Source organism: Colossoma macropomum, unplaced genomic scaffold, assembly GCF_904425465.1.
Source record: "Colossoma macropomum unplaced genomic scaffold, Colossoma_macropomum, whole genome shotgun sequence".
NCBI classification, from domain to species: Eukaryota; Metazoa; Chordata; class Actinopteri; order Characiformes; family Serrasalmidae; genus Colossoma; species Colossoma macropomum.
This window is the reverse complement of record NW_023494809.1, coordinates 20,010,142-20,028,761: the sequence shown is the minus strand read 5'-3', so window position 1 is coordinate 20,028,761 and position 18,620 is coordinate 20,010,142. Positions and strand designations below refer to the sequence as shown.

General features: G+C 39.2%; 1 protein-coding gene across 1 annotated transcript in view; it reads left to right on the top strand.

The window, feature by feature from the left end:
• map3k22 (mitogen-activated protein kinase kinase kinase 22) overlaps positions 1-16,040 on the top strand; it is an 85,388-nt gene extending 69,348 nt beyond the window's left edge. Inside the window, exons 13-18 of the mRNA XM_036558010.1 lie at positions 709-873; positions 3,141-3,289; positions 4,358-4,489; positions 8,572-8,701; positions 10,253-10,430; positions 10,612-16,040. Coding sequence (XP_036413903.1) covers positions 709-873; positions 3,141-3,289; positions 4,358-4,489; positions 8,572-8,701; positions 10,253-10,430; positions 10,612-10,840 — 983 coding nt within the window. The 3' untranslated portion in view covers positions 10,841-16,040. The remainder of the gene's footprint in view (positions 1-708; positions 874-3,140; positions 3,290-4,357; positions 4,490-8,571; positions 8,702-10,252; positions 10,431-10,611) is intronic.
• The last annotated feature ends 2,580 nt before the right edge of the window (positions 16,041-18,620 follow it).

Sequence of the window (18,620 nt, the reverse complement as noted above, 5' to 3'; positions counted from 1 at the left end):
ACCATTTTTCACCTTCAACCATGGGATACTGCAGGTCTAGTTCACAAATCACCACGCATTGTCCATAAGATGTTATGAATGCTCAGGAATCCTGGCTCATTCCGAATATCAGGAAATATATGTTTGTCTGGTTGAATTACCAAGGGAAATACATGTTTGGCTGGTAGAATTCCCAGTGGAAATACATGGGTTTGACTTGTAAAATTCCCAATGCAAATACATGTGTTTGACTGGTAGAATTCCCAGTGGAAATGTATGTTTGGCTGGTAGATTTCCTAGTGGAAATATATGTTTGGCTGGTAGAATTCCCAGTGGAAATGTATGTTTGGCTGGTAGATTTCCCAGTGGAAATGTATGTGTGGCTGGTAGATTTCCCAGTGGAAATGTAGGTGTGGCTGGTGGAATTCCCAGTGGAAATGTATGTTTGGCTGGTAGATTTTCCAGTGGAAATATATGTTTGGCTGGTAGAATTCCCAGTGGAAGTATCTGTTTGCCTGCTAGCATTCCCAGTTGAAATTATTTATGGCTGGTAGATTTCACAATGGAAATATATGCTTGGTTGTTACAACTGGTTTCCACCAATGCTGTACACTTAGCACCAAAAATCCTGCAAGCGCTGTTCCTCCTTTGGGCAAAAGTGTTAGCTCAGTCTAAACATGGTATGTTGTTTAACTCTCTCTGTTTGTGCCCCTCTGTGTATGTCTGCAGGTCGGAGGACATTTCCCCGCAGCTTCATGCCTCAGGAGAACCTCTTCCAGCTGGTTCCGTCCAGCCGCACGCGCAGCTATAATGGAGAGAGCACGCTGCAGTATGGCGGAGACATGCACTCCATCAGTTGGACTGAAAAGAGCAGTCAGCGCAGTGCTGCTAAGTGTGAGAATATGCACACACACACAATAGACTAGAGCTTTAACCCCACCTAACTGACCATAAGCCAACAACATTCTGTCTAATCCCGACTGTAGCTCGACAAATTTCTGTCTGAATCTGACTGCAGCCAACAAAATTCTGTCAAAATTCAAACAAAATCCGACTGTAGGCCGACAAAATTCTGTCTGAATCCGACCGTAGCCCGACAAAATTCTCTCTAAACCCGACTTTAGCCTGACAAATTTCTGTCTGAATCCAACTGTAGCCTGACAAACTTCTGTCTGAATCCGACTGCAGCCTAACAAAATTCTGTCTGAATCCGACTGCAGCCTAACAAAATTCTGTCTGAATCCGACTGTAGCCTGACAAACTTCTGTCTGAATCCGACTGCAGGCTAACAAAATTCTGTCTGAATCCGACTGTAGCCCGACAAAATTCTGTCTGAATCCGACTGTAGCCTGACAAAATTCTCTCTAAACCCGACTTTAGCCTGACAAACTTCTGTCTGAACCTGACTATAGCCCAACAGAATTCTGTCTGAGACTGACTGCAGCCAGACCAAGTTCTCTCTGAACTCGAATGTAGCCAGACAAAATTTTGTCTGAACTTGACTGTAGCTTAAAACAATATTCTCTCTAAACTCCACTGTGGCCAACAAAACACGACTGTAGCTCAACAAAATAAAATAAGGCTTGCACCATAGATTGAACATGAAAACTGAACCTGCCCCGAACCTGACAAAAACTGAAGAAATGATGTCCGAACCCGACCGAAACAGATCCTCTCAGGAGAGGACATGCCTGCCATTATGGAAAAAAGTCAAAGCTGCGTGACATAAAATGTTTAATCAGACCATTGAATTAAACAATGCAGTTTGCTTTGGCTCTTTAGACCAGTTGTGGGCTGAGGTTCAAACATCTCCACTTTTCCTCTGTTTCTTACCTCTGCACAGATTAGCAGGAACTGAGGCTGATTCCAACAAGTGGAGAAAAGTGATAAAAACACAGACAGATTTTGCATGGTTGCACTAAAGGTTAATAAAAACCTAGCTCTGTCTGGACGCACTGAAAAGTCCTAGCGGGCTGATTCATTATAGATACTGTTTCTCAGACCAAGTCTGTCTAAAATGGAAGTGTCATTCAAATTCTCAGTTTGTGCCTTTATTAATGTAACTGATTGCTCATTCGGCTAATAATTATGAATGATCACATTAGAGTCAAACCTGTTTGTTGAAGGAGATGAAACGTTACAAAGTGTTGGCTGCAGTGTGTCAAAATAAAAGCCCCACTTAACAAAGATTGACAGAGCGTGTGGGAATAAAAGTCCTGTGCAGGAGGCGTTATCTGACTCTGTTGTGCTTCACACCAGCTTCATCAGCAAATACCTATTTAATTATTTCAGACTTTGTTATTTCTATCTATTCTTATCTATTTCTATCACTTTAATGTAGGCTATAACATTAAAATTATTTTGGGGATATTTTGAGATGAGGTATAAAGTGATAATTAAGATGTCTACCGTGATTAGACAGACTTCATTGGCCTAAAATGAACAAGAAGAATATGGTTAAATGTGAAATTCTTGTCTAGTGTGCCTCATGTGAAAAATTCTTAATTACCAAAATTTCTTAAAATAGATATTTCATAATTTCTTATTTTTCTATCATATTTCAGCACATTATATCAAGTATGCAGATTTTAAAAAATATCAGATCATGCTTTTAGATGTAAATTTAGTAGTAATTTTGATTGAGTCGTGATTAAGTTCATCTAATCATAACGGGAACAAGGGAACTGAGCAACGCTGATATTTGCCAGTATGCACACATTCATTTGGCCTCAAAGCGCATTGAAACATTAAAATTCGAAAGATATCATACTGCTCATTTAAAAAATGTCTCTGCATGTAATTAGAAATGAATAATACTGCAACTGTCAGGAGAGACAGAAATGTGCATTGTGTCCATGGCTTGGCCAGAGATTGATAAAGAAGTGATAATGAATAATAACGATAATAATACTAAGGCTTACTTAGATGTATTCTTTGATTCAGAGATGTTATATTTAGATGATCTATGAATACAGGATAAGAGAGTGGAGGATAATTCCATGTCAGCAAGTCTGTTCTCTGAACCCATGTAGATGAACATAAATCAGTTTGAATCTGTGTGTCTAAATGAGATTAAGCTGTAAACCCAGTTGTGGTTTGTAGTCTGCGAGTCTGTGTATGAAATACTGCTGTTGACGTCTCTGTGGTCTGTCTGTGTGTAGCCCCCCGGGCGCCGGTAAACTGGCGTCAGGGGAAGTTGCTGGGCCGCGGTGCTTTCGGGGAGGTTTACCTCTGCTACGATGCCGATACGGGTCGGGAACTGGCTGTCAAACAGGTGCCCTTCGACCCCGACTGCCAGGAAACCAGCAAGGTAAAGAAACATCTGTTCAGTCACAGTTAACATAGAATTCAGTTCATTAAAGCAAAAATCCATCTTCTCCCAAAAGTAGACAATCAGCCAAGACGTTTAGTTTCCAAAAGTAGCTTCTTATGGTATGATATTGTACTAAAGCTACAAGGCTGTTGCTAACAAGTAATAGAAATGTCCAGTCTAAAAGATCAGAGCCAAATAGAGATGATATTTTGAAATTTTGTCACATCGAGGAATTTTGTCTGCTGTAGTTTTAGTTGCATATTTAAGCCAAAGAACACTGACAACTACAATCTCATTATACTGAATTTTTGACAGGGTGAAATATCTCAAGCTAAACTGTTTTGTATATCAATAAATATATACTATATAATTACTAAATGATTATTAAATGTTTTCTCAGTTTTGTGATGGACATGTTCTGTGTGATGAACCCTGTCAAGGGAACAAATTATCAGTGTTAAAGGGCTCAAATCCTACATTTTTCTTTTTTATTCTATATACTATATAAAGAATGTTTGTATACTTTTGAAATTGAGAGGGGTTTTTTTCAATGACATGGTCTCTTTAAACAAATTCAAAATTTAGCAGCTTTTGAATTGGCACCTCTGAAGACCTAATTAATATCATCTCACTAAACTTAATTTTTATGGCTAAATAATTGGATGCGACATGGGAGATCGTTTTCCAGTTTTTGACATAATTTAAATATACCTGTTGCCCTTTACATTGTGTGTAAATTTCATGAAGAATGAACCAACAGAAATGGCCAAAATGTGCTTTAAAAAAGTCTGGTTCCATTGCCTTGCATTAAACATAAAGTAGGTTTTTTCCTTCTCCTGTAAAGTTACCATTTTGGAGATGGTTTTGTTCCGACAGCATCGATAACAGCTTCCATTACTTGTTAGCTATATAAGGCGTGTAGTGTCAGCGCTAAACTAATAAAGAAAACTTTGGACACCAAACATAACTCAGCTGATCAACTACATTTGGTGATTTTTTTGCTTGACTTTTACTTTTGTCTCATGCCTCTCTCTTTCTCCTTATTCTCCCTCACTCTTACTGTAGGAGGTGAACGCACTAGAGTGTGAGATTCAGCTGCTGAAGAATCTCCGGCACGAGCGCATCGTCCAGTACTATGGCTGCCTACGGGACCCCGAGCAGAGGAAGCTCTCCATCTTTGTGGAGTTCATGCCAGGGGTGTGTATGTACTGAATATCGCTGGTGAACCGTGACTAGTAGAGCCAGGCATTCTGTTGGGTCATAAATGTCAAAAAGAAAAACAAAGCATCTCTACAATTATGTTATTTCTACTAGCACCTCAATGGGACTTCTAATAGTATGTTTGAAACTTGTAACAGACATCAACATATATTTGAACTTGTATGTATCAGCTTAACAGTGACTCTTTCAGTAAAGAGTCCTGGCATAGAGCTGGTTTCCATTTCTCTTACAACTGACTGAAACCAGGTTAGACTATGAATCACAGTCGACAGCATATCTAGAACCTCCAGAAGGCCTAGAGTAAACTTCTTTCTCACAAAATTGGTCTCTTTGTAAATCAAAAGCTGACTGGTTAATTCTACTGTGAGTCCCCAGTTGTGTAGGTATTTAATATAACTTGTAAGGCCTTCAGTTCAGTTCAGCAACCAATGGGAGAGCTCGCCTGGCTGTATCTGCCTAGATAATATAGAGAAAAAAAGGCCTTTTTGCCTTTTTGATTCCTGCCAAACTTAACAATGAAATAAGACCAGTACTACAGTACTTGCAGAGTTTCTATACAACAAGTATGATGATTCTATTAAGTAAAAATGAACTAAAAATGACAGACATGTATTTTGCACTATATGTAGTGCTAATAACGGTAAAGCAGTAGTAAATCCGAAAACACTGAATTACTTCTTGCTCTGAATTACTTTTGTTCACATCTTAATGATTAGATTAAGCAGAAATTTTGAACAGTTGGTGGAATTGCTCTTTAGGCATGACAGACTACAATTTAGCTTGGCGAAAAGTTGCATGCCATTTGTAGAGTTTACATTCCACCTTGTTAGAATCATTACAAATTTCGCCCACATGGAGGATTTTTTTCAACATCTTTTTCCCGTGTGCCTCGCTCTTCAGCACTTGGTGCATGACTTATGCACGTGATCAATATGTTCAGCAAACTAGAATGACCTTTTTACGTCACACACACAAAAAAAAATCAAAAAGCGTCTCAGTTTCAGAGGATTCCAGCAAATCAAAAAAAAGCCCCAGCGCACTGTGCCAAAAAGTGGCTGCCCCTCCTCAGATACGTCAGCGTGGCCTTTGTCAGCATAACAGTTCTGTTTTATGGGTTCATTTTCTCTGCAAATAACAGTTTTAACAAGCACTAGCCTCACTCAGCCTGCTTTTAATATCCACATGGCTGTTTTGAGGCTGCGGTTTAAGTGTCTTACGCACATGTGTGGAAAAAGGGGGAATGTTTATATTTGACCAAGGTCTCTGGCAGAGAGATGTGGAGTCGGCCAGAGCGCCAGCCAAGGTCTTTTACCATCAGGTCCATCATCTCCCACGCTGCTGCTTAGTGATAAGAGGAAACAAGAGGAGAGGGATGGAGTTTAGAGAGAGTAATAGAGGTGAGGGGAGAGTGGAAAAGCGAAGAGTGTTAGTCTGAGTGCATAATGGTTTCACCTGAAGAACTGGATCAGGCTGGTATGAAGCAGAGCTGAGAATAATACGAAAAGCAATAGTTATCATTAAATTCTTTTCTGAAGTTTGCTTCTTTGGTTTTGCGCTGGAGCTTCAAGCCATTTCTTTTGGTCCATTCATGTAAAAAAAATTCACACACAATGTAAGGGGCAACAGGCATTTTCATATTATGTAAAAAAATGAGAAAGTATATAGAAAGAGATACAAGGTTTTGTTGTAACAGCAGCAACTTATGTGTGTGTGTATGTATGTATGTATACATACATATGTATAAACTCTATTGGCAGAAACCACATAAGCAATATTTTTTCAGATTACTTAACAATGTGATGCAGTCTGAGGATTAAGTCATGCAGTTTGCACAGTGCTAAATAGTGAACATAAGCTATGTAGCATATAAATAGCTATATTTGTGTTGTAGACATTGTGACTCCCTGATTCCTATCACCACCACCGTACAGAAATCTGAGTCTGTAAGTTATTCTTTAGTGCACCATTTCATATCAAACCACTCTGAGTGACTTTGCTTATTGAATCATTTAAAAATTTTTGAAAAGTTGGTGAAATTCCCCTTTAAATGCAGGGCATTCTAAATACAAGTTAGAAAGTAGACAAGTAGTTGGAATGCTTGTTGCATGCTGTGTTGTGGTGTTAAGGGGCTGTGGAGCTGCTGAGTGGACTGCAGGACCCGAGCATGCGTCACAGGTGTTTCTGGACAGGGGCCTTGAGGAGACATTGTTTCCACCACATGAGATGAAAACAGGAAAGCTGAGGAAATGCAGCCTGCGTTAGCTCGTTTGGGTCAGAGTGTCGAAGAACACACACACAAGTGTGTGTGTGTGTGAGGAACCCGCAGGGGAGCTGTGTTTTGGGAACAGAAAAGGCTCTGTGTCTGGACAATACCTCAAAACACTTCCAGATTCATTTGGGTAAACAGATGGAAGCTGCGTGAAAAACACAGAAACGAAGGATGCTTCTTGGCACATTCCATTTGCTGGTGAAGTTAAGTACTGTCACAGTGGCAACAGTAGGTTTTGTTAATTTACACTACGGCTCACTTTTTTTGCTGGAGTAAAGTATGTTTGTACACAGTAGAGCTGAGGATATATTTAAATGGGAATTCCACTGTTTTTTCAATAATTCTTTATAATTCAATCATCATTCGATCATAATTCAAACAGAGTGGTCTGACATAAAATGCCCTAAACTAGGGAAACTTACCGAATAACAGTTACTCAGTGGTGGGGATAGGAGCCAAACATCTGAAGAGTTTAATGCGTTTAAAAGCTCCTTCACAGAAAGCTTTTACATGAAATGATTGTAAATGTACTTCCTGAGGTTTTTTGAGGTTTTGGCCTAAACTGTATTTTTTAAAAATCCATTCATGATGGAGAGATACATGCATAAGGCAAAACATATTTTTCCAATTTCATATTTATTACTATCTTACCATTATCAGCATTACATATAAAAACTCAGAAGACACGTGTAGGTTCACATTTTTCATAATAAGCAGACTGTGCTTGTATACAGCTTTTTGATTAAAGCTGGCAACACCATAGCAACTACCTGCCATAGCAAGAGCCTAGGAACCAACTGGAACACCATAGCAATTGCCTAGCAATCACCTGGAACACCATAGCAACCATCTAGCAGCACAATAACTACCACCTGGGAGCACTATAGCAACTGCCTAGCAACCACCTAGCAACACCGTAGCTACAATCTGGGAAACCATAGCAACGTCCTAGCAACCACAATGGAAACCATAGCAAGCACATACCAATATGCTAGAAACCACCTAAAATAACATAGTAACTACATAGGAATTGCTTTACATTTTATTTAGAAGAAAGCGTATCCCCTCAGTCTTTGCCTTGCTAGTCTTGCAGTGATCATTTACTGCAGTGCTTTCTTTCAGTTGCTGTATGTTCTGAACTGCCAAACTGCAGTCACTGAGCTTAAGCTTTGGACTTATCATTGCTTTGCATGTCTGATATAGAAGAGTTACTGTTGCAGTTTATATTTAGAGTCTTGCATCATTCTAACTGCTGACATTAAGTTTTTTCTTACTAGCATTCCAGATATGTTTGTTTTTTTTTTTCATTTGGGTTGGTTGACGTTTGAATTTGGACAACAGTGGTAGCATTTTGACACGTTTTCCTAGTACTTAAAAAAGAACAGAAAAGGTGTGGACTCAGAACACATGTATAATGGAATACAATGGGTTTTATTATTCTGTTTCAGTATTTTTTTAATGTTCTTTTGTAAGAACAGGGAAATTATTGTCCATAGTAACTGACTACAGATGCAGTAGATTAGGTTATTAAAGTATTAAAACTTCCATTTAGTCTAATTCACTTCTGTGGTTATTAACTTGACTCTATATCCCACAACCACATAGCACCACTAACTCAGGTATTTTATACCAAGATTTTATTGGGGTTTGGGGAATGTTCCTTTAATACCATATATAAACCCCACTCTGCACTCATGCTGCTAGTTCAAAGTTTCCTGCCTCTCCACCCTTGTTGATAGACAGTCCTCTGGCATGCGTATATGCTTAATGTATTTGTATTTCTGTCCAGGGCTCTATAAAAGACCAGCTAAAGGCGTACGGCGCTCTGACTGAAAAAGTGACCCGCAGATACACCAGGCAGATCCTGCAGGGCGTCTTTTACCTCCACAGCAATATGATCGTGCACCGTGACATTAAAGGTAATGTCTGCTGAGCGCTCATGAAAAATTAAAACTGGTTCCTTTTATTAGCTATGAGGCACATTCATAAAAAATAAAGGTCCAAAAACTGTTCATAAAAAATAAACATTTTAATTGACCTACCCAAGCTTCACTCACAAATGTGTTCTGTCATAGCAACTAGACAAACTTTGTTAAAAATCTTTTTTTTTTCCATAATAGCAATACGCAATTGAAACCATGGAGGACAAACAAAATGATTTTCCTGAATTATCATCCATTTCACTCCGTTCTCATGGATCGTCCATCTTGCTAGTGTAGCATTTTAAACTGGATACTCTAAATAAACATTTTAATGTTCTAATTGTAATAATCTAGTTGCGTTAATGAGAAATGAGTTGTGTGCTGCGATTTCACATTGGGTTGAATGGGATTTCTGGCAGCATTCTGTAAAGCTTGTCCAGCCGAGGAACACTGGCTACAAGCAAATGCATTTGTAGGCGTAGCATGGCTTGAGTGATTTCAGTTAAATTTTTTGAAGAACCATCTATTCAAAGGTTCTTTTGGGAACCAAAAAGTGGTTCTTTTACATAAAAATCGCACCAGTTAACTTATATATGGACACAAAATGATAGTGTTTAACTCTGAAACTTATCCTTATAACATTCTAAATACATTGTGCAATATCTTGCTGCTTTGTGTTCGATATTTGGGGAAATATCTTTGGTTTGGCTCTCTCTTGCATCAGACAACAGTATTCCCCTTAGGTTTAGCCAAAAGAAGCAGAAAAGAGGAATGCATAGCATTTCAACTTTTTATGTGAATTGGCTAAACAGTCTCATAAATCAAATTTCGTGACCAGACAATCTTCACATTGCTTCCATTACGTTGTGCGACAGGCGCTCATTGCTCATGGTGTGATATGGCTGTAGCGGAGCAGCACGCATGCCAAAACAAACCTCAGACCTTTTTAATTGATTTATGTGAGCGAGTGAGCCTTTCACATTCCAATAAGTAACTGGAAGTTCTCTGGAAATATCAACTGAATATCTCTGTTTCTCTCTCTCTCTTCTCTTCTGTCTCTCTCCCCCTCTCTCTTTCTCTTTTTCTTTCTCTCTTGCACTATTAATCCTCTCTCTTCTCTCTCTCCCTCCTTCTTTCTCCTTGCTTACTTCTTTTCTCCCTCTTACTCATCTTAGTCTTTATCCTCTTTCACTTCTCTCCTGCTATCTTTCCTCTCTCTCTTTCTCTCTCCCTTTCTTCTCTCTCTCTCACTCGCTTTCTCTCTCCCCGTTTCTGTTAACAGTTCAGTGAGACTTTCAGGGTGTGGAGATTTTGTGGCTGGTGTGAATTAGTCACTGCTCAAACAAGCGCAGATCTCACAGGCAACATTGCAGTACGGGGGCCTCTCCAACGGAAAAATAATTCCGGCTGGAGGCGTGGGAAGGGGCCGGCATGTCTCAAGCCGCGCGGCTTATATCCCAACTAATCATTTTGTGCAGTTGCCGTGTTGGTCAGACATACATGTGAGTCTGGGCAAGTGTAACTGGATCTCCATGTGTCTCCTTGCAGGCGCAAACATACTGAGGGACTCCTCCGGAAACGTGAAGCTGGGAGACTTCGGAGCCAGCAAGCGTATTCAAACCATCTGCATGTCAGGCACTGGCATAAAATCAGTGACTGGCACCCCCTACTGGATGAGCCCAGAAGTCATCAACGGAGAAGGATACGGCCGGAAAGCTGACGTCTGGTAAAAAACAAGTACTCACCATCTACTCCGGGGGCAGATGTTCATGAGTTAAAGGGGATTTTGGCAAAGTTTCAGAATATGAAACTTGAAAAAAAAAAACCAAAAATACATACATTCAATCAGATGTGCCCAACATTCTATACCCAGGAAGATTAATACAGCTCTATCTTTCCTCTCTCAGGAGCGTGGCCTGCACGGTTGTGGAGATGCTCACGCAAAAGCCCCCTTGGGCTGAATATGAAGCCATGGCGGCTATTTTTAAAATCGCCACCCAGCCCACCAAGCCCAACCTGCCGGAGGGCGTGTCGGATGCCTGCAGGGACTTCCTGCGGCAGGTGTTTGTAGAGGAGAAGTGGCGGCCCACCGCTGAGGTGCTTCTCAGCCATCCTTTCGTCCAGGGCAGCTTCTGAAAGTGCCGGAGGTCCAGAAGGGCTGGGGCCAGTTAAACTGACCCACTTACAATCACCACTCTGCCTTCCAGGGTCCAGGGGAACCTGCCAAAACCTCTCCAGCCCACCCAGAACAAACTAGCCCCTCAGCATGGGGCTGCGTATCTCAGACTGCTCTGCCCATACACACAAGCCCCTTGCATGCCATGTTACACGTTGGCAATTCGGCTGCTGCTGAAGGCCTGTGGTCTGCAAACACATCACAGAATCAGACTGCAGTCGTGGGAGGCTTGTTTACATTACATGCCCCAAATTCTTACAGAAAATTGGTGAGGGGTTGGATCTCTCACTGTTGGAAATTACACAGCAATTGATACAATCAGGGATTAGAAACGAAATATTTCTCGTTTTGATTCGTTCTGAATAGAAACTGTATTTCTTTCACCAAGCTCCCTCTCCAGTTGGTAACTGGAACAGAATAAAAGAAACCTTATTAACATTCTAAAAGAGCAAACTTTGCAAATATTCTAAAAAATACATGGCTAGAGTTTAATGATAAGGAAGCCAGGCAGTGCAGTGTGAGGTACGATGAAGACCTAGATGACAGGGTAACATCCTTTGCTTTAGGGCAGTGAATTTATGCTGTGTTTAAGTGGTGTTGGAAACTGGGAAATACCAATTTTCCTACTTCAAATTTGCACATGAACAGCTGACAGATTCACATTCCCAAGTGGGAAACCTGGGATTCTAGATTATACCATATGTGACGTACACGGCCTTTCACGAGCGAGTATGAAAAATATTTAGTGAGGTCAAAAAACTGTGAGACAACATTGAAAATTTGGGATTTATTTGCCTTAAGACTGAAAATAAACAATAGAACATTTAAGAATTAAAAAAAATAATTTAATAAAAGTAAACTGTACAAAAATATGCAAAATTCTTCGCTATTTCTAGGTCACCATTAAAAAGCAAAATTGTGACATTACGATAATGCCTTTGTACAGAAAGGTCATTTACCTTTTTTAAGTCTTATCTCTTAAAAGAGATAAAAGTGTTCAGACGACTCAGGTGGATTTGATCTGCTTATCGGAGGCTTTTGCACAAACTTGTCCATGCCAGCCGTAGTGCAAAGCAAAGTCTGTAAAGAAAAAAATGGACCAAATACTAAGAAATTCTAAAATGTTAAAATATAAAAGATTCTACTTTTCACTCAAACCATTATGCTGAAAATATAATTTGTAATGAAAAATGTTCAAAATGTGCTTCAAAATAGAAGCATTTTCACTAGACTTTTGTGAATACTTTTGGGCCCCACTGCACCTGACGTGTTTTAGTTCTTGTAACTGAAAGACGTGCAGACATCACTGATATATTTTTACTGTAGCAAACGAAAAGCATGTTGAGCTGCATGCCTTTATTTTCCATGTTGTGGGCGTATCTTCTGACCGGCAGGCGAACGAAGTCAAGTCGCATTCACTAATTAACCATCTGGTTCCAATGAGCACTGGAACGCAGCATAATTCAGTTTACCTCCAATGGAATCTAGCAGGTAGTGGGCAACAGTAAAGTTTACTAAGAAAATGATTAATCTAGTCATAAATCTATAAGACTTGACTGCACTGAAAAAGTGATGCATTGCATTTAATTAATTAAGTGTTAGACATGTGCCTAATATCCAACATACACGATGTTGTTATTATGGACTATTGAAATACCATGTCATTGGTGAAACCTGGTCTAATCCATAAATTAATTCTAAAAATTAATAACGCAAAATTATGCAAAGTTCCATGATTTTTAAAGACAGAAATCCCACATTGTATAACCATCACATCAAGATTGCTATTAAAAAATAACATTTAGAACACTATAGGTATGCTTGCCTTATACATGCAGTGTTATTCCCCAACACAATATTGTAATAATATGTGAAATCCTGATAAAAGATATGGTAATTATTGTGATATTCCGTTTTTATATCAGCACATGCCTAATAAGCGTACATTATTTGATTAGAAGCCAGCTGAAGCCAGAAGTAACGTGGGAAAAAATGTTTTGGCAATGTATTTCATTCACATGGCAGTTATCACTATTTCAGTGCAAACGCACATTTCACGAAGTTTATTTCACTCCAGCGTTTTTCATTTTCACTCTTTGTAGAGTTTCTAATCCCTGGACAGAGTAATAGGTGATGGTTTAGAGCTGGGCTTTAGTGTTGGGGAGTCTAGCTCACTCTTTTAAAGAGCAGTTACACAAATGTTAAACATCCAGAACAAGGGTTTGTTTTTGGGGCAGAACAGGGTAGGTGTGTAGGTGAATACTTTCCAACGGAAAAAGTGTTTTTTTTTTTATAGTGGTCTTATTATGTCCAAAACCCCCCCTGATCTAAACCATTGAATGTGGTGCCACTTCTTGAGAATGAATTCGGTGCCGTTCCTTTAGAAAACCCAGCAATGGCCTGCCATTTCTGGAGCGCATCCATACTGTAAGATACTCCGTTGAGTAATTTTTGTTAAGATTACTGTGTTTGATGGTTAGAATCTAACCAAATAAGATTGACACAGACCAGCACATGTGCAACCACCAAAGTGGTGAATGTGTAATCCAGAGAAATTTGTGTGCATTTCTTTGAGACTGCAACGTCCTCTCAGCTAATGAAGGTTGTGGATGAAAATCTTAAATCTCCTTTTTTTTCTATAAAGTTTTTATAGAGAATTTTTTTGTTGTTATTAATGTTTTAAGGCACTCATATATCGGTGAAGTCACTGTAAATTTAAGTCACATGTTTCCATGGCAACTTTTGAACACATGTATCCGTACAATTTCAACATGCAGGATAATCAGCTGAGATTTCAAAAAGCTATTTTTATAAAAAAAATATATATATAAACATTTTATCCAGATGTTTGGAGAAAAGACCAGTTTTTGTATTATTGTAAATGGCTGCTTACGGCATCCAAGCAATAGTCTTATAGGCTATCGACTCGAATGGCTGGTTTGTTGACGTTGCTTTTAAGTTCAGTCATTTATATAGAAATACATTGTCCACACCAACCAAAGAGAAAGTGCTTTTTAATGCAAATGTATGTACTTCATAACTGTTCTATTGATGCATAAGCAGTCATATCTAGAGGTAAAGCCCTGAGGTTTTTCCTGTTTAGAAAAATATGGTCTAATATGGAGTTTTTATAGCAAAGATTCCCATTTGTCCTTGTTTCCTTGCTATTACAAATGAGTACATATGTTACTGTGATCATTTTTCTATATGGAAACACAATAAGCATGACTGGGTAAATGTCCTCCAGTTTATTGCAAAGCAATATCTGTAAGTGGGACGCTCAATGTCAGCCGCAAAGATTGCCACAATTAGTGCCTTCTCTGATATGTCTTTGTTTTTTCAGTGAAATTAGATTTTTTTAAGCATTTAAGTGTTGGAATGTACATTCAGTTGTCCTCATCAAGTTGGATCTCCAATCCATTCATCAGTGGAGGCCATGAATGATGCTGTATTTTAATGTATAGACTTGCTAAGGTGATTTAACAAGAAAAAACGATTGTATTGTAAATACAGGGTTTATAGAAAGTCTTGGCACCCTTTAACATTGTGTGGTATTACAGCATAAAACGGACATTTAAATAGCCTGTGTTTCCTTTACAGTGTACATGCCAACTGCTAACATTGTAATGAAACGTAACGTTACATACGTTTATGCAGTTTGGAGATTAGCTTTGAAGGAATATTCCAGCATTTTTCAACCCAGTCTCTATCTGCACTGTATGTGTAGGATACGGCCTATTACCGCGGACAATCATTTTGAAGCATTTCCCTGTATTTAGAAAAGAACAGAAAATCTGTTGACTCAAACTCACTTGTATTTGAAGCAGAGACATGAAGAAGGCAGACTTAGTAGGTTTGTAAATGAACGGGAAAGTTAGTAACGCTAGTAACATGGCGTCTGTTTACGGGAGAGGCCCCGCCCTTTGGTCAGCCAATCAGTTTGCTAGTCAAGCCACAAGCGGGAAAAACTGCTTTGTTTTGGAACAAGAACCTGAAAAATACGTTTTCTTGCGTTATTTGAGCCGAACAGTACAAACTGTTTATTTTGTCCGACTTTACCCATGATTTCAAATACGTTTTTGAAACATTAATGTGGCTTTCAGTTCGGTTTGTATCTCCCCATTCAAAGATATGGGAGCCGGTCCCATATAAAAGGAAACGCCTACAGTCGCTGCCAAGATGGCCGCCAAGCGGACAGACTTTCCTCTGAAGCCTTTGATAGAAGCCAGCATAAATGTTTGCCGTCGGAATTCAGCAACTGCCCAAATGACTCCTATTACATGCGAGTTTTACGTCAGCAGATTTTCCGTTGCTCTCTGTGGAAATACTACAGATACGACAGATATAGATTAGATTGAAAAACACTGGATAATTCCTTTCAATTTAATGAAAACGTCACCAGATGACCTTGAGTAAATGTGTAGGCCTATACACACATTATAGTCAGAGCTCAGGTCTAACCAGTTCTGAATGACTCATTAAAATAATCAGTCTCTGTGTTTAGCTGTGATGATTCTGTCTGGTACAGAATTCATTACTCTGCAGACCAAACAAGGAGCTTTCTCCAAAATAAAGCAGTAAAGTTATGAAGAAGTGAAAGGAATAGATACATCCAGAGAAGGCTGGCCTTCTGAACTAGATGGCAATACAAGGAAGATTATCGAGCAGAGGTGCCAAATGTTGTGTGTCACAACAGTCAATAGGAGTGTACAATTCTGACCATTCCCCGCAGTAACAAGTAGACAAAACCTCCAATAAGTCCAGTTCAAAGTGAATGAATTGACTTGAATTATCACAGTCCTTGTGATTAGGCTGGGACGTGGAGCACATGGTTGCATATTACACTATGTAAAAAGGGGAAAAAAACAATTTTACATTTTAAAGGGGTGTCTAAACTTTCTTTAAGCACTGTAGACATTGTACTGCACTTTTTATGAGATGTTTTATTATATTCAGAATACCTTAGTTACAATATTACCAAAATTGTAGAGCTGGATTTTAGAACTTAACTGAGAGTAAATGATGAAATAGGCCTCAGTGGTTTTTGATAGAGGCTAAGAATGGAAAATTCTTTATTGCCTTGATGACAAAGCCTAAACACATTTATTCTGAAAGTGATTTTGTACATTTGAATAAATAAATTAAATGTGGAAAATCGCATCTGTGGAAGTCTGTGCTTTAAATCTGAAAGTATTGATCAGAGCGTACTCGATTAAGTCTAAGACCTGTTACTGTTCTTATCACAAGTTAATGCTTATATCCTGCTGAAAAAACAGCACAGACCAGCATGAATTACATGCTGTCTGAGCTGGTTTATGCTGGTCTGTTGCTGGTTTAGCTGCTGGGTGACCATTATACCGGCATCCAAAACACCATACATGCTGGTCTATGCTGGTTATTGTAGCTGGGTAGTCTAGTAGGGATGGGTAGATCAGTATTGATAAGGAACAGCGCTCCAGACGCTGATTTGAGAATCCTTTTCAGAATGGATTCTTACATAAAATTATTGATATTCTTTAAACAGTATTTTGAATATACTTGTTTTAATTAAACTGATGTGTAGGTGTATTTGCTAAAATATATGCTGGAAAAGGTGGGGAAAAAAGATTGTAGCAAATAAATGTTATAGCAACATAGACAGATTATGCAGGTATCCACCTATGAGCGAAAACAGTATAACCACTCACAGATGAAGCAAATAATGGTGATTATCTCAAAACAACAGTGCATGTCAAGGTCTGGGATATATTAGACAGTAAGGGAAGAGTCGCTTCTTGTAGTTGACTGTTGGGTGGAGTAGAAACAGACAGGTGTGAGGACCTGAGCAACTTTGATGAGGGCCAGATTGTTATGGTCAGACGACTGGGCTGAAGCATCTCCAAAACAGCAAGGCTTGAGTTGCTCTCCCGGTCAGCAGTGGTGAGTACCTACCAACAGCGATCCAAGGAGGGACAAACTCTGAATTAGCAAAAGGGTGTTGTGCAGTCAAGGCTCATCAATGCATAAGGCCAACAAACACTTTCCTGTTTGGACCAACAAAAGGGCTACTGTGGCACAAGTCACATAAATCATTAATGATGTTTACATGGGGAATGTCTAATATACAGTGCATTGCACTTAAGGTACCCATGGTGTCCATCGTCAAAAACGCCTTGAAGCATTGGAAGAAGTCCAATGAGTCCGATTTTCTTTAACGTCTCGTGGGCAGCCTGGTACACGTGTACGGTTTACCTGGGAAAGTGATGGTACCAGGATGCACTGTAGGAAGAAAACAAGCCGGTGGAGGGACTGTGAAGCCCTGGGTGATGTTTTGTTGGGAAACCTTGGGTCCAGCCATTCATGTAGACATCAATTTGACATATGCCACCCACCTAAATGTCATTGCTGACCATGTACGCCCCTTCCTGGCAACGGTATTCCCAGATGGCAGTGGCCTCTTTCAGCAGGATAATGCTCCTTGCCACACATTGTTCGGGAATGGTTTTAGGAACATGACAAAGTTCAAAGTGTTCCAATTTCCCAAGATCTCAATCCGATCAAGCTGGACAAAAAAGTCTGATCCACGGTGGCTCCACCTCACAACTCAGAGGACTTAAAGGAACTGCTCCTAACATCTTGGTTCCAGATACTACAGGGAACATTCAGAGGTCTTGCAGAGCCCATGCCTCAGTGGAATTTCTTCTTTTTGTGTGCACACGACTTTCAAAAGTATCTGTACTGGTATTGTTATTGGACTATTGGACTTCTACTGCAGTATCAGCCATCCCTATGGACTAGAAGAGCAGACATAATTTTGATTTGAATGTACAGCCATATGCACATGTTTGGGTGCCCCTGACTTTTGAAAAAAATATGTTAAACCCAGCAAAAAAAAAAAAATAGAAAAATAGAAATGCACTAAAGGTTTGTCCCATGCAGAGAATGAGTTAACTTAATTTTTAACAAAACACATCATTTGACAGGGGTGTTCAAACTTTTGCATACTACTGTTTGTAAACTGTCATTGGCATCCGAAAAATTTATGCAAAGTCATGTCAACCTGTTGTTTTCATTTCATTAATTTTAAACATTCAGACGGTTCAGCCGTCCATTAACCTCTACAAGTTCTGAAGCTGGAAACTATCATATTGTTCAGAAACTGCCATTTCATAATCAGGGTTGGGCAGAATACTTTGAAATAGTACTGATGGCTAAATACCGAATACGCTGTACTCAGCATTGTATTCCATTACAATACACAATACAATGCAAAAGTAACATATTCAGAATACATTCAGAATATTGACAAGGTACATGAAAAATTTGCTGTTGTAATTTTTAATTTAATTCACACTGTTCCACACTGTTACTGGTTGGCAGTTTTCTTGATATAATTGTTCTGTTCACCTGTTTCATGAAAAGGTCAGTTATTTAAATGAAGTTATAAAATTCTCCATATAATTTTGGCTCTCATCACCTGCTTCAGTCCACTACTGCTTCCACAATCCTGCAATTCACCATATCCCAATAACAAAATCTTGCAAATTTGACCACGAACTGGGCAGCTGTGTCATTTTCAGTTAATGCCATGTATCATGTCAGCTCCTGAGGAGAAGAGTTTAGTAAAGCTGAGAATAATAATTGGCTCATAATGTTGATTTATCAGTCTACTCAGGCTTTAGCAGGAACTTCGGTGGCTAAAGAAGCCATTTTTTATGCTATGATTTCAAAATTACGGAGCTCTGCTGGTGACATCCCATA